The sequence below is a fragment of the Podarcis pityusensis genome (genome assembly GCF_964106645.2).
Source record: "Podarcis pityusensis genome assembly, chromosome: 4".
NCBI lineage: Eukaryota > Metazoa > Chordata > Lepidosauria > Squamata > Lacertidae > Podarcis > Podarcis pityusensis.
In genome coordinates this window covers 66061353-66082996 of record NC_138027.1, presented here as the reverse complement: position 1 = coordinate 66082996, position 21644 = coordinate 66061353, and the positions used below count along the sequence as shown (strand labels likewise).

Genomic DNA, 21644 nt, shown 5'->3' with positions numbered 1-21644 from the left:
GATCCCTTCGGAACTTGAAATATGGGTACCCCCAACAAAAATTTAAAATTCGGCTGTGTGATTTGGAATTTATGTAATTTGGTTTGATAGGTTGGAAGGCCAGTTCTCAAGAAGTGGGGGCAGGAGGGTGTCACTGAAGGTGCTTATATCACCTTCAAGCAGCACTGACAATCAAGACCAGACAAAAACAATGTGTACCACTTAATAATAATAATAATAATAATAATAAATAATAATAATTTATTTGTACCCCGCCCATCTGGCTGGGTTTCCTCAGCCACTCTGGGCAGCTTCCATAGAAACCAAAAATACACTAAAATATCACTAAAATGTCCATGATAGTTTTACAATAAGTTGCAAAACTCAGTGGGTGGAATCCAGAGAAGCATAGGCATAAAGGAACTAAGGTAGTGGTAGCTAACCCATAGGCCAGATCTCCCCTTCCCCGAAAAAGACCCTCCCAGCACTTCTGCTACCTCAGCAGAACCAGTCTAAACCAGGGAGTGTGAAATGTCATCTGCATGGTGATACCAAAGCCCAAAATTCAGGATAACCTTGTTCTCAAAGGTTTCAGGTAAACTTTGAAAAGCATAGGGAATAAAATGGAATCCTGTGGCATCAGTGCCATGGAGCTTGGCAGAAGTTCCCAAGCAACACCTTTTGGAATTGATGCTATTAAGGCATGGGGCAGCAAAAACTGTGGCTCCCCCGTTCCTAATAGAGGCTATCTAGAAGGAGAGCATCCTTAGAAAACTGATAGGGAACCTATGATCTGCAGGTCTAACTAGGGCTGCCGAACCTCCTTATTTGGCCTGGTAGGCGATTTTCGCCGAGCTGTTCCCACCTGCTCTATGTCAGCTGCTGGGCAGGTAAAATACCTGGTTTAGCCGAAGAGAGAGATGCTGATCTGTGATGCTTAAAAAGTCCTTTGCAAGGGATTTCATAAGATAATGCTTTGTAAACTGTTCTGTAAGACCTGTGTAGGCAAAAAAGTCACCTGATGCTATTGTGACGCCAGATGGTGGAAAGGTGGATGGTCATGACTAATCAAATCTGGGATATAAGGGGTGGGATAAGATAACTTTATGGCTTGCTGGCCAGATTCAGTTTTCTACTGCTGCTTTAAGAGATCCAGGTCACACTCCCCTTGTCCGTCTCCTATTACAGGTCAACCATTGTGACAACTGAGGCAGTTTCTCTGCCAAAGCCAGGCAAAGTTGAAATACAGGTGATCAGGTCCATCCAAGAGTGTCTGGAGTTGCATGGCAACCACTCCCTTGAGCAGCTTTCTCAAGAAGTGAATATTTGCAATTAGCAAACGATAATGTCTTCTAGTGTGGCATTACCATTGTCTTATTTAAGATAGATGGCACTTTCCCCCTTGTTGCCTCCTGAATCCATATGGTCAACTCTCCTGCTAGATGTTAGACTAAGAAGGTGAATGGTTGAGCGAATATGTTGTAGGCCATAACTTGTTTCAATACCTGAAATTTAATTTATATCTGACTGTGCACTAGACACCTTCATAGACTGAACTCCTATAGTAGTGGATGTTACCTGCTTAGAGAAAATCTTTATATCTGATATTACCCTTAGTTTTAAGCTTTATTTGGGCTATTTGCTAAAACTGTTTCACATAAATCGATAAGACCAAGAGCCTGCAAGCAATTTTGTTCATCTTGTGCAGGTTGCTTTGACTGGTTTGTGTGCTTTTTGTTTGTTTCATTATACAGTGGTACCTTGGGTTACATATGCTTTGGGTTACATACGCTTCAGGTTACAGACTCCGCTAACCCAGAAATATTACCTCGGGTTAAGAACTTTGCTTAAGGATGAGAACAGAAATTGTGCGGCGGCGGTACGGAGGCCGCAGCAGGAGGCCCCATTAGCTAAAGTGGTGCTTCAGGTTAAGAACAGTTTCAGGTTAAGAACAGACTTCCAGAATGAATTAAGTTCTTAACCCGAGGTACCACTGTAATAATATTGTTGTTGTCGTTTAGTCGTGTCCGAATCTTCGTGACCCCATGGACCAGAGCATGCCAGGCACTTCTGTCTTCTACTGCCTCCCGCAGTTTGGTCAAACTTATGTTAGTAGCTTGGAGAACATTGTCCAACTATCTCGTTCTCTGTCATCCCCTTCTCCTTGTGCCCTCAATCTTTCCCAATAATATAGATAATAGCAATTTTGATTTCTTGTTAAGTCGTGCATTTTTGTCTTTAAAAACAATCCCTTTATATTTAAAGCTGCCTTTGTTTGCTGTTGTATACTGTAACCACCAAGAGTTGGTGTACAAAGAACTTTTGTTAAACTCGTTGAATTGTAATTATTGTTCTTGCATGAGCGTACAATACAATCAGTGGCTCCTAAGAATGTTTCTTACAAACCAGCTTTGTATAGTGTCAGGCTGATGGGTTGTCTAATTGAATATTGTGTCCCTTGACTTGATTGCCTCAGAACCTAAACAGATGACTTTTCTAGTGAACCCACCCGAGGTAGCTTGACCAGAGATACTAGGGACTGAGATGGAGACATATATGAAGTGTATGTTTTGCCAGGGACCAGTGTTTGAAATTAGCCAGGTGCCAGGCACATTTTGCACCTGGCTTTCGATCACTTGCAACCAAGTGACTATGCCTGGGCACCAGGATGGTGTCTGATATCTTCACCATGCATGCCTGGTCATCATTGGATCTGGACTGTTTTCACACACTAATATCCCATTCTGTAGAATTCTATCAGTTATATTTTATCTGCACAATCAGAATGAATTTCCAGTACCAAAATGCTTCTCTAGTGCATCCTGAGAAGGAGCAGTCACCAGTAAGAAATAGAGGTTGGAATAGGCCAGTATATATGTGCACTGCCCCTGGATCAAGCGACTTTTCTTCTTAAGTTCCCAAAGCTCAAAGTTGTCATCTGAACTAGCCAGATGTTTAACTGAGAATCAACCACACTCAATCCATCATTTGAAAAATAAGACTTTAGAACTGTCTTGCCCCAAAATGGCAACTAAACATTCCGTTTTGGCAACTGTAACCTTGGTTTAAGGAGCCATTTGGCACCTAGCTTATATATCTGAGTTTCTAACACTGCCAGGGACACCTTGTGAGATGGTGCAGATGGTAAAATGTTGCTGCCATGTGATTCCAGGCCTTTGCTTGCAGATATAGCTTGATGCCAGTAGCAAATTGCAAATGAAGTCTAGTAAAGTTTATGATTAGACTAGGGCTGTGCCAAACTAAAACCTGTTCTCCAGTTTCTTGATGTTTTGTTAGCCTGTAAGAGCCTTCTGTTTTTCTGCCTCATTTGTGGGGTACGTAGAATGTTATAATTTTGGTTGGTGCAGCGCTGTAAGACGCTCTCCTCTCAATTGGTTAATATTCATTCATATAAGGAGTTTGATAATTTGTGTTGACAGTCCCGTAAAACCAGTTTATAATTTGCTTGTAAAAGAAATATTCTGGATGCAGAGTTGGAGAGTATACATTCAACAATGTTGAATAGATTCACATTCTCTAATGCATGCCAGTTTGTGTTCAGCTGTGTTGCATTACTAAAAATAAATGTACCCTCTCTGGATTGAGCATTCTGGAGGAGGGATAAAGAAAATGAATTATCTGTCTTGTTAATGTACTAAACATTTGCATTTTAAGTAACTTCATAATGTGTATTCCCTTCTGGTTTGAACCATAAGATGACTTAGTAGAAATTACATGAAACAAGCTATAGCTAGAGTTGATCAAGTGCTTGGGTAGGGGCCTATGCAGGTTAGAAATAACCATGACTAATATGGATAGAGTTGTAATTGTGAACTATGACTAGGAGCAGGAGGCATGAAGAGAGTTGGCTGACAGGAGGGAGTAAGTAACACTGGGGCCCATTCCCAGTCCAGATCAAGGGAACACCAATGTCTGTACAAGATTTGCTTCATCTTTTTGGATACAGAATTTTGTCAAACAGATCCCCATCTGCCATAAAATTCAGTGCAATTTTAAAGTCTCCTTCAAAAAAAGTATTTTATCTTGATTAGCATGGGATGATCAGTCTTTTTCACAACCTCTAGTTCAGTTTCATCAGCATATTGAAGAAATTGCATTCTATAAACTCAACAACCTACAGCAATTTCATGTAGACATTAAAAAAAAAGTACAGTTAAATAGGAAATTGTTTTAGAATTGGTAGCTGCTCCACTTCCATTCCACTCTGATAGTAGGAACCAGCAAAGCTTCATATGCAACAGTTGTCTGCTGCTCTGATCTTCCCCCGCCCCAGCTAGGATTGCTCTGTTAGTATGTTTTTATCTACCTTTGTTAATTGAACTTCCTGTTGATTATAATAAAAGGATTGGAGACAAACTAATCCCTGAACACCCTACAGGACAACTCTCAGGGGAAGAAGTCAGCAACATTGTTGCATATATACTGACTGCCAAATATAACCAGAGTTCTAGCTTTACTGTATTAAGATAAGCACAACTTTGCAGGTTATAGTTTTCACCGTCCAGAAACAAACAAACAAAAAGCCCCACCCCTTTTCTGAAAAGTGGGAATAATCTTAGACCTTAAGAAGAACATGTTAAAAACACAGCTGTTCTGGGATCTTTTTAATGCTTGTTCCTCGCCTTCTTTTTAAAAGCTGCTTTGTCATTTTCATAATACGTAAACATAATCAAAAAGAAAAACTCCTTTCTACCCACCTCTCAAGCCCCAGTCCCATTCAAATACACGCAGATAATTCTCCTTCAAATAAAAGTATATTTCCATATGTCCCCAAAGGTTGCTGGTAGTCTATAGCTATGTTCTTTTGTAGTTGCTTAGTAAATAAAGCTGAACCATGTTTATAAAATTTGTCTGATCGTGTGTCGTTCCTTTGGTCTTCAGCTTTGTAAGTCAGTTTTTCCATTAATATCAAGTCCTATACCTGCTTAAACCACATTTAAAACAAATCAGCATTTAGAGTTCTCCAGTATCAAACAGTTGTAAGGTCTTCTTCCATCGTAAGGTAAGTTACAAGGTCCTTCTGAATGAGATCCACGATGTCTGTAGAGTAGATGGAACGAAGAGAAATCCTGTGGTCTATATCACTCATTTGAGCCATGATCAATTCAGTTTCCCAATAAACCTTATAATGACTACCAGATATGAATAAAACACCCAAGCTGCAACTGTTTTTCCAGCATTGTGACAGGATGCTTTTGTTAAATTTATTAAGCAGGGAGGGTTTTTTTTAAAAAATAATAATAATCCCAGATCAGCTAGGTTCTTTTTTTAAAAATAGGAAACACGAGTGGTTTCAGCACAATAATTGAGCTTAAAAACAAGTGAAGTAATTTACCTTGAAGCATTAGTAAAGTGCTATTTTACTTTTAAGTAATATTAAGCAATCCTTCGAGGCAGCATTTCATTTAAAAAATGAAACGTTTGTTCATTGTATCTCACTCCATATAAGTTACCAAAAAAATTATAAACCACCTACTGCATTATGTTGGTAACTGCTGATTTTGGTTGTATTTGATAGGATTGTAAATAAATGTGCATAAGTTACACATTACCTTTATTTGGGTGCACTAAAAATAGTAATGCAGCTTTGTTTTTAGGGGGTTGCAAGGCCCAACAGATTGGTTCATTGATCTATACGCATATGCTTATTTAATTATTTAGATTCAGTCCTACCCTCAAGTCTTGTTTCACATGAGCTTCTCTGTTTCCAGGGCAGATATGTAAAGATAATTTGTTCCTCAGTCAATTTGGTTGATTTCTTCCTTTGTGTAAAGCTTTACTTTAGCTTTGATTCTGTTAAAAACTGCCCCGCTCCCCATTCTGCACTTAAAGAGCTCATATTGTATGATTTTATTGTTTTACTTTTTAAATTAAAACCATGGTATTGGTCCAGTTGCATAAAATGTTTTATTGGAATGATGCTACATCTTATAGTTTTTTTTAACTTAATTTAACTTAATAATAACACTTATCTTTATGTATTCTCAAACTTTAAAAATACAGTATCAAGCTTTTTCATGGTTTCTTTAAAACTATGAATTAATATTAAAACATTTTGGGATACTCCTAGCCACCTCCTAGGGGTAGCATGCCTTGCATATACTATGTAACTTCAGGTGTCCTCTTTTCCAAAGCAACTTTACAGTCTGCCTTCAAATACAGGTCGAATTTTAGGCACATCCAACTGATGCATAATTGCCGATGTGTGGGTCCTTTTGGACCCAGAAGAGGGCAGAATGGGGCGTGGGTGGTATGGGTAGCCAGGAATGGAACCCCCATGTGAAATAGTTACTGCCTGTACAGGATGCCTAATGATGCACTTGAGGCATAAGCATCACAACAACATCTGTACATCCAGGCCTTTGTGCACTTCTGCAGGAACTCTCTAGCTCTTAACAACTTGAATGATCAAAGGACAGCATGCTGTGCTTCTGTTTTAACCACAATGTAAAACTGGGCTGAAGCTTCTTGAATTATTTTTCTGTAAAAAGTGTGTGTCTCTTTTGATGGGGTTTCAGTCATAACTTCTGGAGTGCAAATAATTGCCGATATAGTGAATCTGCCATTGATTGTTTTGTGAAACAGTGTTAGCTGATGCCACTTATTTTATTTCTGCACAGGAATCTCCCACAAAATTAAATACATGACTGTAAGAAAGAAGAAATCTATGCTGATAGACTGTACTATCAAAAACCTTCTCTTCAGTCTGCAAAGCCTTCAGCTTTTCTCTATGCCATGTTGTGTGACTGTTGTCCCATGAGGAATTTGTCTTCATGAAGATTCCTAATATTGGTAATGTGATGAATAAATTTGAGATCCTTGGGGTTGTTGGTGAAGGTAAGCACATGTTTTATTGTGTTTGTAATATTTTGTTGCGATCCACCTAGAGTGCTTGGGGCAACCCAGTCAGATGGGTGGCATATAAATAATAATTTTGTTGTTGTTGTTGCATCCTTTTTCAGTTCATTTTGGGACTAAGTGCATGATGGTGCACAGACATAACTAGAGGGAGAATAAAAATAAGATGGTGTCTACAGGAATCTCTTTTGGACCTCCAAATATGGTTATAGTTAGGGACAAGCTTTTTTTAAAAAAAATTTTTTTTATTGCAAATCACTTTACACAAAACATTAAAGATAAAGAAACAATTAGGACATACAAACAAAAAAAAATACCCCAATAACACCTCTAAACTTTAACTAATAACACAACATCTAACATCATGTACTCTTTTGACTTCCGAATCACCTCTTTGTGCTTTCAACGTATTCTTAATAGTTAGGGACAAGTTAATGCTTTTTTTAGAGAGAGCTAATGATGGTATGAGGAAGCTACTGGTGCACAGACTATGCAGACTCCTAGGTATCTGCCAAAATAATTTTTAAAAAACACTACAAGCAACCTACAAAATCTTTTTTCTGGGGAGAAGGAGAATAATTGTCCGCTATGGGGAGCATTAACTATCATACAGCCTTCAATTTTCTCTCTCTCTCTCTCTCTCTCTCTCTAAAGGTATCTATTGCTAGCATATTCTCTTCTGACAGACAATGTTCTGTTACAACATTAGTGTGATAAGGCCCTAAACAGCTTGGGACCAGGTAGCCTTAGGTAGTCTCATCTTGGTCCTTGGGATCTCTGCAGGGAGTTCCTTTTGTCCATATCACTATACCATACATCCAGGAATGCTGTGGAGGGGCTTCCATGGAGGTGGTAACTATCATTTGGAATGATCTCCCCACTGAGATTAGACAGGCACTGATGCTGGCCTACAATTAAAACTATTTCTATTTAGTCCTGACCACTATTGCTATTTCTGGATGTCCCTCATTTACTGTGATTGATTTTTTTAAAAATAGAAAAATTGATTGTGTGTGTTGTATCTTTATTGTCATTTTTATGGCTGTATAAAGAGCTTTGGTATATATTTTAGAAATAAAAAGTGGTGTGTACACACACACACACACACACACACACACCTACCTACATACCATAATATATATATTCTAATAGCTAATAGTGTTTCTTTATTTCCCAGCTCTAAATCTTGGTGTATGAAGCGGGGAGGGAATTCCCCTGCTTCTCTGAAGCCTAGAAAAGGATGGGGCCTCTCCTTAATCATAATCACTCAAAACAAGCTGTCTCACTGTTTTATACATTTTCATGCAAGCTCAGGAAGAACCCGTCTGCTCTATCAAGCTTGCAAAGTATGCAGTGCTTGCCTAATGTCCAGAAACCCTCAGGAGACAAGGCTGTTCCTTCTCCTTTTGCAAAGAGAATGTTGTTGCCAAGTGCATCATTTTCCTGGCTCCAGTTTTGATCCCTAGCATTAACATGCATTTCTTTCTTGTGTATCAGTGTGTGCAAAGCACATATCAGTAGTGAATAAACTGATTCAAATTTCTAGATGCTTGCTTCGCCAAACCTTTTTTAGGCATTACAAATATAAGCCATCATAAAACATCCATATGTAAAAATTTAAAATATATACCAATAAACAGCCATGTAAAAATATGTAATAACGAGGATTTTCATTGGAGTTTCTTCCTGCTAACTAGTGCCATTCACCACTCTGAGAGATACCATTAATAAAAACTCAGCCACCCTTGCAGTTACTTCCGGGTTAATGTCAGACAGATAGAATCTGATATTTTCATTGTGCTGTGATGTTAGACTACCCAAGAAAGGGGACAGCACACGTTTGAGTTGCTGGTTGTACAATGGACAGCAGAAAAGGATATGTTCTACTGTGTCTGGCAGATTGATTTCTGGATGCAGACTCATCTACTTAATAACGTAGCATCTTGCTACTAATTTCTGAAATGCTTTTAGACACTTTTAATGTAAAGGAAGGTATATATTATTGTTGGACAGCCTAAGCTTCCCTGCGTAAGCTTTGCTGGTCCAACGTTTGCTCATTACTCCTTAAAAATAAAGCTGATGATATAACAGCATTTCTATCACCTCTGTATTTTTATGCTGCAGACATTCAAAAGTACATTTGTGTGCATGTGTTTATTCCTTTATAGAGTTCTGCTTTCTATTGAAAGATACAAGCATCCATGGTTTCAAACTATGTAAAAGAATCAAAGAATTTGAAAACTTACTAGCCAATTTTCAGTGTATTCAGAGTTGCCTCATATTACTAAATGTTACAGCATTTGGTCTAAATAATGAGGAGGGGTGTGTGGGTATATTTTAATTGTGTATGCTTGTGTATATAACAATTCCTGCCTTCTGGTGGCTAACCTCTTTTCCCCCTCTTTTTTAAAATGGTGGTCTAGGAGCCTATGGAGTTGTTCTTAAGTGCAGGCACAAGGTAAGAAAAATACTTTTAAGCTGTGTAATTCAAGTTTCCATGATGAAATTGTATAGATGAAATTTAGAGTAAATTGCTACCATATGCAGAGCTGATTTGGCATCCCTTCTTCCCTCCCTTCTTCCCTCTCTTCCTAGTTTGAGGCAACCCATTGTCTACTGTTTTGTCTGAACCAAACTAATATTTGATTCTGGTTTGCAGAGCAAGCACAAATAAACTAGGGCTTGTCTCAGTAGAGGGAAGGGTTTTGCTGTGAGGTAAAGGCAGAAGGGAGTTCCTTTAAGACTTGTTTATATTTGTGTGAAGGTATCCCTTCCTTCAGGGACTTGCTGGGCAGAACACTTCCACTCTTTCCGCACATGCAGTCCAAGCCCTTTCACAGAGGACTCATTGCTAAGGGGACTCATTGATTGAATCCCACCTGTTGTTTTGATTTGTGTTGGACCAAATCCTATGTCCTCCAGAGGATTTTACAGTAAGCTCCTTGTGGTAGCTAAGTTTCAGAGGGAACATTATGGAAAAGGGGGAACCATGTTTTTAAAAAAGAAAGCTGTGTTATATAAAGTTTCTGATTCATGATAAGGAACCATTGTTTTTTTTAAAAGTAAGAAGTTCCACTTTGTTATGCAAGTCATCACTAGTACTTAAAGGAGCATTTTCTTTTAATTGTGCACAAGCTATGTGTACAATTCTGAACCTTGTGTTCATTTTTTTGCTTGCCTTCTTTCAAAAGTATGGGTGAAATAGCCATGTATATCTAACCTCATAATATGGGGGGGGGGGATAGAAACATAAGCCTTTTGATGTTCAATCACAATCTCACTGTCGGTAGTCTGGATTGCACAGACAAATTTTTCATGTCTTCCACCTGCTTAGCATTTAAGTTACTCAGCAGAAGACTGCTGAGTTGCCTGCAGTTCCATGAAAAATGACATCTCTGATTTAAAAAACGGCTCAAACCAGTCAGGCTTAAAAGCCACTACATATCTTATGTTAAACAAGATGAAAAGACCTAGTCCAAAAGCTAGCTCCTGTGAAGTTACTGAGAACATAAAATAATCGCATGCAGTGAATGTATTGAAGAGCTCTGATTCTCAACATTTATATCCAGATCCTCTGCTTATTTATTTTGGAAAGAAATATCACTGGTTTTAAATCCCAATGTAATATTTTCTAAGCAAGTGTGCCTAGGATTGCAGCATACAGGTGTGTGAAAATGTTTCCACAAACACAACTGGTGTTGCATGTAATACCGGAGGTGCTGCTTTCAGTAAATGTAGTTCAGTATATGTGAATGAAGCTTTAATCTGAAGCTCTGAGAACAATATGAAATACTGTGATTAGCACATATCTGCATCTAATCAGCATTAGTGTTTACTCTAGCACTTTGTTCTTTCATATGAAAGAACCTTATCCATTTTCTGCTTCTGAATGAAGGTAATGTAAAAGAGTGCAAATACTGGAAAGATAAAATGTTAAGTTTCCAGTAAAATAGGCCAAGAAAGATTTGAAAAGCAAATCACTTATAATATGAAAGCTAGGGATAAAACAGTATTGAAGTACATGACAGATGAAAATATGACCAGATAGCCACTAAAGACTGTAAGAAGACAAAGATATAAATTAATCTGTCGTAGAAAATAGGATAATTGTTCAGAAATGTAGGGCATTCATTTGTCACTTTAATTATTTGTTTTAAACTTAAATTATTTTGCTGACTTCACTGTGCTGAGACAGCCCATCAAAACTTTTTGAGGTGTTTATATTGAAATTATTGTGTAATAGAAATGGCAAAAGATGAAGATTTAGAAATAATTTAAAACTAAATAGAAAGCTACTCAACCAAGTGTTGTAATTAAATGTAAAACAGAACAGCAGACACGAAGAAAAATTATTTTTGCACACGGTGCATAATCTTTTTACACCTTTGTTGTGTTATTCCCTCACCTCAATTGTGCTCCCCTTTTTTCTAAACTAGAAAGTTTAGAACCTTTCATTACAGGGGACTTTTTTGGCCCATTGAGCCTTGTTTGCCCTGTTCTGCACCTATTTGAGCTCTACAATATCTTGAAGTCAAATCATTAATCTTTGAACTCAAATATGAGTATGTTGGGCTTAAAATCCTGGAGAGATGTTTTGACTGACTAGCCTCAGTCAATAGCAGGAAGCCTGGATTTTGAGTTAATGGAAGTTTACACGCAATCTTCAGAGGCAGCCCTACATTCAATACATTATAGTAGTCAATCCTCGGTATTGCCAAAGCTTGGATAACTGAGACCAGGCTCTCTGCCTAATGTGAGACCATAACTTGTTCAGTGTCTAAAATGATTGAAGGTCTCCTTGCCACAGAGACAAGTGGCCTCTCTTGGCAGTGTTGAGTCCAGCATCGGACTCGCAAACTACAAATGCAATCCTTTACAGACAGTGCAACCACATTCAGAACAGGTTGAACACCATCTGTCAGAATAAAGAAACTACCAGCCCATTTTATCATGAATGAGCTGCAGTTTATTGGCCTTCATCCAGCCTCCTTCTGAGTCCAGGCACCAATTCAGCACTTCCATTGCCTCGTTTGAATGTGAGGGAACTGGGTGTTGGTACTGCCCTTTTAAATTTTATCCCTGTGAGATTTTGTGTGATTGGTAGTGAATAAATTGTAAGGTGGTTGGAAGAAGATAAGAATATTCACTGGGTGTGTTTGGTGTGGGTTGGTTTTTTTTTTAGGAGGGGAAGAGAAGTGTGTATGTGACAATTTTACTTTTTATTGAGTCCAGTTGAGAATGTTTTATTTAATATGATGAAGAAACTGAAAAATATCTCAAGGATGTTATCTGGTCACTTTGCTAGATAGGGGTTGTTGTGTTCTTGGCCTCCTGTTTTATAGAAGACATCCTTTTCTCCCAAGCCGCTTGGGATTTTTGACTCTGGGAAAGACTTTGCATTGAAGTGCTTCTTGAGATGCTCAAGGACATTTGGAGCTGGCTTGTATATAGTGCTAAGTGTGCAAGCTAGAATGAGCTGTAGTGAAGGCTTGAACTCATGAGCTCTCTTCTCTTCCAGAAGAAGAATTTATGCCACGTTTCATTTCAAATTCCATAAATCTTGACTGCTTTCGTATGAATTGAATATTTGTGGCTTCAAACAGGTTCACAATCCATCGTTTGCAGTGGGCTTGTTTTAGTTGTAAGAGTTTGAACCATGGTCACAGAAGCATAGAATTGTAGAGTTGGAAGGGACACCAAGTCCAACTCCCTGCAGTGCAGGTATGCAGCTATTCTACTGTACATTATTGGTGAAAACTGAAAGTAGGCTAGGCAGAAATCTTTTGTCCTGTAATACAGGTGCTGAGGTGGATTTGGACTCTCACAGAGCACTATGCCATGAGACATGTATGATAAATAACTGATACCTTCTTGCTTCAGAAATATTCTTTCCATATGTGTGTGCAAATTTAGTCAACAATGAAATAATCAATTTAAACTCATATAATCAATCTTAATTGCAGTCTTTTTGCAATCTGTGTTCATGTTATGCCAGACCAAAGATACACTGGCAGAATGGCCAGTGTCCCCCGTGTCTGGTAGTGGGGAAACTCACAACCAGAAAATGGCCTATATACCCCTGGGATCTATGGAAAAGAATGCAGCTGCCCACTGATCACAGCCCCCTGCCACACAATACAGACAGAATGCAAGATAACACTTTATAAGGCCCACTGCCACAGTTCGCAGTTACCCCTGTACAGTGGTACCTCTGGATGCTCCGTTCCGGAACCCCGTTCGCATCCAGAAGCGAACGCAACCCGCATCCGCATGCATGCGCGTGCGTGGGTTGTGATTTGGCGCTTCCGCGCATGCGCGTGACATCATTTTGAGCGTCTGTGCGGGCGGCGAAACCTGGAAGTAACGCGCTCTGTTACTTCCGGGTAGCCGCGGAGCACAACCCGAAAATATTCATCCCGAAGCTACTTCAACCCGAGATATGACTGTATTGCTAGCCTCTACCTTGAATACCCTTTATGCTACTCACAGCCACTGTTTTCGAGTAGAATACAGAGAGCTTACATAGCTCTCTAGGCAAGAGCCCTGGAGAGGTGCTTTCACAGCCCTCTGTGGAAGGGGGTCAAGACCTACTGGAGGGGAAAAAAAGATTTTTATCAAGCATCCATTGGGAGGGGTCCAGAATATACAGAACTCTTTCAGGAAGGGAGTCTGAGGAACCCAAGGCAAATAGTGGCAACAAGAGGCATAATTAACAATTGCTGGAATGCTACCTGGCAGGGCTGGCCTATCAGTCAAAATGAAGGAGGTGGCCCTGCTAGGTGGCATTCCTACAGACCTAGACACCCAGGCACACCTAGGTCAATTAGTACTATTGCATAAAATAATAGTCTGCCTCCCCCATGGGACAACCAGCCCTTTTGGCCCACCCCCTCTCTTGGCAACCCACATAACCAGCCCAGCCCTTCTCCACCAGGCTGGCTCATATACCCTGGCAGCAGTACCCACCTTTTTATGTTGAGATTCATAGAGACACCATTGACCCTTTGCTGAAGAGGCTTGCCGATCTTTTAGACAAGTCTAAACTTAATTCTCTCCTCTTAGGCAAAGATCATAAGACGACCTGACTGGTAGCCAGATTCTGTGTCCAGATTTGTAGGCACAGATCATCTTCTAGAATAAAATAGCTTACTAGGGAAATGCTGAAGTTGCCCTTTGGGGCGCCTCAGGGTTAATTTTTTATGGTAGCCCAAATCTCAGTTGTACAGGTGTATGTATATATCTTAGTTTTAACTCATGAGCTATTGCTGCAATCTGTTCCGATTGTACATTTTATCTTTATGAACGCTGTTTTTTATTGTGTTATGTTATGTGAGTTGGTCTTTGACCATAATAAATTATCTAGAGGACTGCCCCCTCTCCTCACAGTACAGGGTGCTTGATTGAGCATAGAGAAGAGGGACTACTACTTCTGAGCTCATCATGGTTCATGTTTCACTCCACCCACTCAGAATCCTATCCCGAGGCCAGCTGAAGCTAAATCATATTAGAGAGGGTGTGGGGGGAAGAACCCATGTGTACCAGTGCCTGCTGACAGAGAAACAATACATGGAATGTTCAAAGCCTTTATTGGGTTAGAATCAGTGTATTATGAATAGGAAATAACATTATCTGGAGCGTTGCCAACTGGTCATCTCAGCAGTGGTCATCTCCTGTTCCTTGGACAAGGGCTCTATAGACAGTAGAGTAGCAGGTGCAGTGTCTCTTACGGCACTATTGCTTAAATGATATGTCTGTTCAGGGTGTGGCCCTTGAGAGCTGCAATTTCTTGGTTTTTTGGAAGCTGGGTGAATAGGGAAGCCTTTTAAAACACAGCTTGTTAAACAAAAAACTTTTTTTGTTAAATGATTCTTACATGCCACCACCTTCAACCTGGATAAACACAGGGAAGTTATGTGTGGGATGGGCCTGTCTTACACTTGAAGGATCACAAGATTAGCACTAGAAGTGACCAAAAGGCCAGAGTGTATGAATTCTGGTGTTGGGGGGGGGGGAGAGACCCTCCCTAGCCAAAACAGGATTATTGAAAAGTCAAGAGCTTGCTTACTAATTTACAATCTTCCATAGCTTACATCTTCACCAAGTGTAGAACCTGTCTTCCTGAAACTAATTAACATTTATGGCAAATATGGAATACTGCCATGTTTATGTAAAGAGTAATTCACAAGCAGTGCCATCTGTAGATTGTTATGACTTTCTGGCTAGCTTCTGATAAAGTAACTTCCTGTGCAGTTCTTGTATTTCAGCTTTTGCAGGGATTAGTTAGTTACTGGAATAGCATCAAGAATATATATTGTTAATTGTTTGGTTTTTACTCTATATGCTCTTGATTCTTTAGTAAGAAATCACCTTAATTCTCAGTGTTGGTACTGTGCAACCTGTTTAGCATGAATAGAAGCTCATAGCTTTTATACCATAGTCTGTGCAATTTGAAGAGAAGACTCACTATTCAGAACTAGGTAATGAATATGGTAGAAAGTGGCAAAGTGATTCTGTTCAGTGTTAATATTCGTTGGATCATCTCTTTCGAATGTTCTGGTAGAAAGGGACATGGAGCCACTTTTGGCCAGAGAGCTGGATCCTGTTGTGGTCAGCCTTCTACAAGCCAAAACTGACATCAAATCACCTGACATTATACAATGGTGGATCTGACTATGGCTTTGAGTCTTGTATTTGGCACCCACTTGAAACAGTGGAAGCCTTTTGCTTGCAAAGGAACAAACAGGGGCATACTCTAGGGTTCTGGATTGGTTTTTTATAACCATAGCTTTGCCTGTCCCTGATTGTGGTTAGGGGAGACAGCCTGGTGGACACAATAGGCCTGGTGACTTTAATTTGGCCCAAGCACCAGAGGTTTCCTTACTTGTATTCTAGAAAAACCACACATACATAAAATAACCTCCCAAAGTGCTTTATCCAAAGGATCTAAATGGTATTTTGTTTCAGATAAGTAATCCCAATTGAACAAGCTTCAAATGCTTGTGATGCTTATCTCATACTATGAACCTTTATTTAATTCTCAAAAGATTGATTTAATGCCAGGTTTCAATCTAAGAATAGTAATATATTAAGTGTATCCATATATTGTATTGCACCTGGTGATTAAAAGTATTTTTTCCTTCTAATTTCATTTTTAATTTACTTTGTTTCTTTGAAAGTATGTTTACTGTTGTTTTAATTTCTGTGCCACATCTCCAAGGCTCCTGGTGGCTTACCAAAGAAAACCAAAACCAAAACCCAAACACCCTCCCATAACAACAGCAACCACCCATGGCATGGGTGTAAGTAGAGTTTTGGTCACATGAAAAGGCTTTCACACCTTCCTCCTCCTCCTGCAGCCCTGAAAACCGACTTCTGAGAGCTGGAGAGCCCTCATGTCATAACATGATATGGTGTGATTGCTGCAATGAGAGGAGGACTTTGTAAAAAGCCCGGAAGGAGTTCCTCCCCTTGCACTGAAAGGTGTTCCTGTATGCAACAGGCCCTTTGGATTCGAGCAAATATAAAACCTCATAAAAAATAGCATAATTTCTATTTAGTTGATCCAGAAAGACTAGCCAGCCAGATAAATGCCAAGTGAAAAAGCTGATCTTTACATTCTCCACTAAAAATCCAATACATTGGAAGAACTGCAGACCTCTGAGCGGGAATTTTTCTTGTAACCTTGGGGACGGCTATAAAAGCCCTGCTTTTAACTACAACATTTCTAGGCCTTCACAGATTTGGAACACAAAGTAGCACTAGATACTAACTGAAAGTAAACCTTTATTGCAGAACCTTGATGTTTATTGGATGGTGGGATATTTGTGTGGTTTGACAAAGAGCTGATTTTGCTGCCTTTTTTATTTATAGGAAACACATGAAATTGTGGCCATTAAGAAGTTCAAAGACAGTGAAGGTATTTTTTCCACTTGCATATATCAATGCATTGGTGAGGAAATTCAGCAGGCTTTGTGTCTTAAGATAAAAATCTGTCCCATTATATAATGCTTATTTTAGTGTCGTTTGTGTTAAGCATTGACTATTTCCGAGACTCACAATAGCTACTTAAAAGCTAACTCTTTTGTGTGGCAAAGGGGACCTAAGGAGATTTGTTCCAAAGCTTCTGCTGACACAATGCTAGATGTTTAGTGTTAAACCTGTATACTTTCCACATTATGAACAGATTTTAACTTTTATTTTTGGTACTTATAGCTCCCTTTAATTTATTCCAAGTAGTTAAAATTATTTTCAGGAAGGAAGGTTAAACTTTTTATGTTGCAGTCAATAATAATAATAATTTATTTATACCCCGCCCATCTGTCTGTATGTCATGTAGATCTTCAAACTTACTAAGAATGATATAACTGATGCAATTAGATCTTATAATTTTGAGAAACTTGCTTTCATATCCAATATAGAAATAAACTCTTGTCTTATTAATCTTCAGTTCTTGAATTTTTAACTAGAGAACATGGGACTCTTGATTTCGATAGGGCCGTTGATACGCTACTAGTTTATTTCATACAGATTCACAGTTTTTAACTGCTCTGTATAATTTATTTAAACTTGCTCTCTCATCTCAAAAGGCCTTTTTCATTATCAGTTTGTCATAGATGCTGACATAGTCTACTGTCGATGTCACACACACACTCCATCACAAACATAATTCAGGGGAAAGCAGCAGGCATATAATTGATCGTCCCAGATTCACAGAATCATGAATTAAAGTTGTGACTAGCTTACTATGTTCCCGATTTCAGGAGTGAAATTCTCTTTTATCCTATGTGAGATAAAATAATAATAATAATAATAATAATAATAATAATAATAATTTATACCCAACCCATCTAGCTGGGTTTCCGCAGCCACTCTGGGCGGCTTCCAACAGAATATTAAAATACAATAATCTATTAAACATTAAAAGCTTCCCTAAACAGGTCTGCTTTCAGATGTCTTCTTAAAGTCTGGTAGTTGTTTTTCTCTTTGACACCTGGTGCGAGGGCATTCCACAGGGCAGGTGCCACTACTGAAAAGGCCCTCTGCCTGGTTCCCTGTAAGACTGGTGAAGTAAGGTACTTTTTTACCTCCTCCAAGTGCAATGCCCAAAACTATGGAGACGGACCACCTGAGACCCACACGCGTATGAGAAAGAATTGCTTTTAAGATTAGGAAAACACATCAATTTGCTTATAAGAAGTTGATAAAAGCCTGTACTTAGTGTAGGCACTTATACATCACCAAAAAAGAGGATATGCACCAACAAAGAAGAGGACTTAAATGGGGATAGAAGTTGCATGTGCAAATTTAGAAATAATCACTAGAATTCAAATTTCATTTAGATAAATCATTTAATTCCTATCCAGATCACCTGAAATAAAATTTTCAGTTTGCATCCCACCCATATTTCCCTTTCAAATCAGACCTTTACAAACTACCCAATTGATTTCCAATCAAAATGATCCTGTTCCATAATTTTACTATTAAACGGCCTACTTTCTTCAATTAGGCAGCTTTAAGACACCATCCTATTTTTGATAAATGGAAATTGAAACTTGGGCTGCCATCCTAAACACATTTAAAGCAATCTAAACCAGACACCTTGGAGTTTCAGCCAGAGCTATGTTAGGATAAGTCTTTCACCCTGGCTCAGCGGGTGGAAGTTAAGGTGGTGTAAGCCCCCCAAAGGGGTGTTCAGAGGCTGTGGAAGGGTTGCCTTTTAGCTGGGTTCCCTGAACTAGTACCCCAGTGGAACTTAACCTGCAAAAAAGGGCAGTGTACGTCAAATTCTTCCCAAATGGAGTTTGGAATGGGGGTAAATTAACCTGGGGTAAGTTGTGCCAGCTTACTGAAGCTGAAATTGCTCTGTTACTCAGGTTGCTGGTGTGTTGTTGTTCTCTCCTGCTGCAGTGGGTGAGAGGCAGGGTACATATTTGATGGATATTCATCAGGCAACACCCCTCCTTCCTGGTACAGCATTTCCTTAACACATAAACTCGCCTGCTGACATTCCGCCTGTCAGGCAGTTGTTGAAAGTAGAACAGTAAGCAGTATTACTTGTTCTTACTCTCCACTTGAAAGCTCTCCTAGCTTTTCCTTTTCACTCAGACTGATTCTTCAGAGTCAGAAAGGCATGGGTTCTTCACAGCGAGTGTTTAGGGCAAAACAAAATGTGATGTTAATTGCATGATTGTGGTTTGTTGGCAGTAAACAAACCACAGGTAAGCCATTGGGAAAGGTTTGGATGACCGAAAAACTTCAACCTATTTCAGCATGTTTCTTTGGAAGTAGTTTCCTCTTAAGTTGAGTTTCACCTATCACAAGCATGTTTAACAGTGTAGCTTAGCGCAAAATTCAGCAGTTACATATAATGATAGACTTCTCAATCACAGAGCATACCTGGGAGGCAGTGTTCTAGCAGAGAATGGTTGTTTAGCCCTTCATGCTGTCTGCTTTCCCATCCCAAAAAAGTTCTTCTTGCAACTAATTTTTATTTTATTAAATTAATTATTAATTATTAGTTTAAATAAACTAATTATTTTGTTAAATTTGTATACTGCCCCTCATGAAGATCTCAGGGTGGGTGGCAACATAAAAATACAAAATGGGAACACAAAATACATAATAAAACAAAACAAAGCAATAACCCTCTCCCCAACACATTTGGAAGGATATAGAGTTTTAATTAGCCAAAGGCCTGGTTAAAGAGGAATGTTGTCTTCTGGTGACTAAAAATGTATGATGGACCTAGCCGAGATGGACCTACATGGGGGTTTGTTCCATCTTGCCTGCCATTCCTGTTCCTCTAGTTTCAAACCCAGTTCTTGCTCCCATGTTATTTTAAGACCTTTTGTACCATTCACTTCTGATTTCAATAAACCACGGTACAGTATTGAAATTAATCTCTTAGTATTACCACTTGAGTGCTTCATAAAACCTTCAGACTCTGAAAGTTTATGTGTTGCCACGTCTCTTAATACCTTTTGAATGGAAAAAGGAGAGTTCTCTACCTCCACAGTAGACTTGGCACTTGTATCTTTCTAGTTTTTCTTTAGTTTATCCTCCGATATGCGAACATTGTCTATGTAAAAATCATAATACATTTCCTTAGCCCTAGTATAATAATAGTTTTTAAGAATATGCTTTCGTACTAACATTGATGGAGTACTTGTAATGTTATATGAATAGAGGATTGATAGTGGTAGACTTTCCTTGGTGTCAAAATTTTAATGAACCTCTTTCCATACAAGGAGGGTTTTTGTTTTGTTTTTTAAAGTTAGTTTTACCAACTTTCCTTTTTAACTTTTAGAAAATGAAGAGGTCAAAGAAACTACTTTACGAGAACTTAAAATGCTCCGTACTTTGAAACAGGAAAACATAGTCGAGCTGAAAGAAGCTTTCAGAAGAAGAGGAAAACTGTATTTGGTGTTTGAATATGTAGAAAAAGTAAGTTAAAAAAAAAAAATAGTTCGGGTGTTCCTAAACCTGAAACTAAAATAAGAAGTTATTTTTATCCATCAAAAATTGTTATAGTTTTTATTCTTGCAGAAATAATATTATGAACAGCTCCTACTTGCTTGATTACATTATTCCACAAAAGTAGATCCATCTCTAGCCAGAAGATAGCAAAATCAGTTGGGACTAGGAGGATTTAAAGTTGGACATGTGGGCTTGCAGGAAATAACCAAATTATTAGTGCATTCTTGAACAATAAATGAAGATATTCTTTTCTGACCAAGTAATTCTTAAATTAAGCCACTATTCAAATGTGCAAAACTTCTTTTTTCCGATCCTAACTAGTAGCTACTTCTACATTCAGTTATTTTTCTAGGAAATGTTTGTTTCTTAACCTGTAGTTTCACCACCTATAGATAAGATGTGTTTTGCAAGAACAGCTAATATACAGGGTGAGTCTTTTAAAAGAGGATACTCTGTATCCACGGGGCCTCTTTTAAAGGACTCACCCTGTATTTTTATTGTCTGTTGGAGACTGATCTTACCTATTTGACGTAACCAATGACCGACAGTAGATATTAATTGACAGACACTTCCAGCATCTTGTAAGCCTTTCAGTAAGGAAAACTAGAAACCTCTGAGTAAAGTCTGGAGAACACAAGTTTGTAATATAAAATATAATTTGACTAAATGGTGAATACCTAATAAATCCATATCCAAAATCCTTCATAGGTTATTAACTCATTATTAATCATCTAGAGAGAAAGGGACCACTTTCTGTTTGACTTTATCCTGCGTTCATTCCGTTCAGGAGGAGCATGTAGTCCAAGGCTCACCTCTGATCACACCATGGGTCTAATTCTGGCGACCAAATAATAGTCCATGGATGATTAATGTAATAGTACTTACTTCAAAGTAAGCATGCATGGGATCACAACTTTAACATGTGTATGGTTTTTACCGTTAACCAGAGCTGGTAACAAATTGTGGTATGGGATATGATTTATAAAGTTACCCCAAGCAGTTTACTAATTAAAAACAAGAGTAAAACCATGCACAGCAATTTGAAGCAAATATAAACAAGAGGAGGAACTAAAAACCCATTATCTACACAATTGCTTTCAAAAACCTGTTTAAGCAGACATAACAATGGAACAAAATAAAACTCTGTACTCTCTATAGAAAGCTGTGCAAAAGCACCTGCAGCCAGGTATAGGCAAACTCGGCCCTCCAGATGCTTTGGAACTACAACTCACATCATCCCTAGCTAACAGGACCAGTGGTCAGGGATGATGGGAGTTGTAGTCCCAAAACATCTGGAGCGCCGAGTTTGC

At 38.8% G+C, this 21644-nt stretch overlaps 1 protein-coding gene across 4 annotated transcripts in view; it reads left to right on the top strand.

The window, feature by feature from the left end:
* The window catches only part of CDKL5 (cyclin dependent kinase like 5), a 68758-nt gene that overhangs the window by 8448 nt on the left and 38666 nt on the right, over positions 1–21644 (top strand). For all 4 annotated transcript variants that reach the window (XM_081001592.1, XM_081001593.1, XM_081001591.1 and 1 more), the window contains exons 2-5: positions 6621–6837; positions 9282–9316; positions 16729–16774; positions 20165–20301. In XM_081001592.1, the coding sequence (XP_080857718.1) occupies positions 6774–6837; positions 9282–9316; positions 16729–16774; positions 20165–20301 (282 nt within the window). In that variant the 5' untranslated portion in view covers positions 6621–6773. The remainder of the gene's footprint in view (positions 1–6620; positions 6838–9281; positions 9317–16728; positions 16775–20164; positions 20302–21644) is intronic.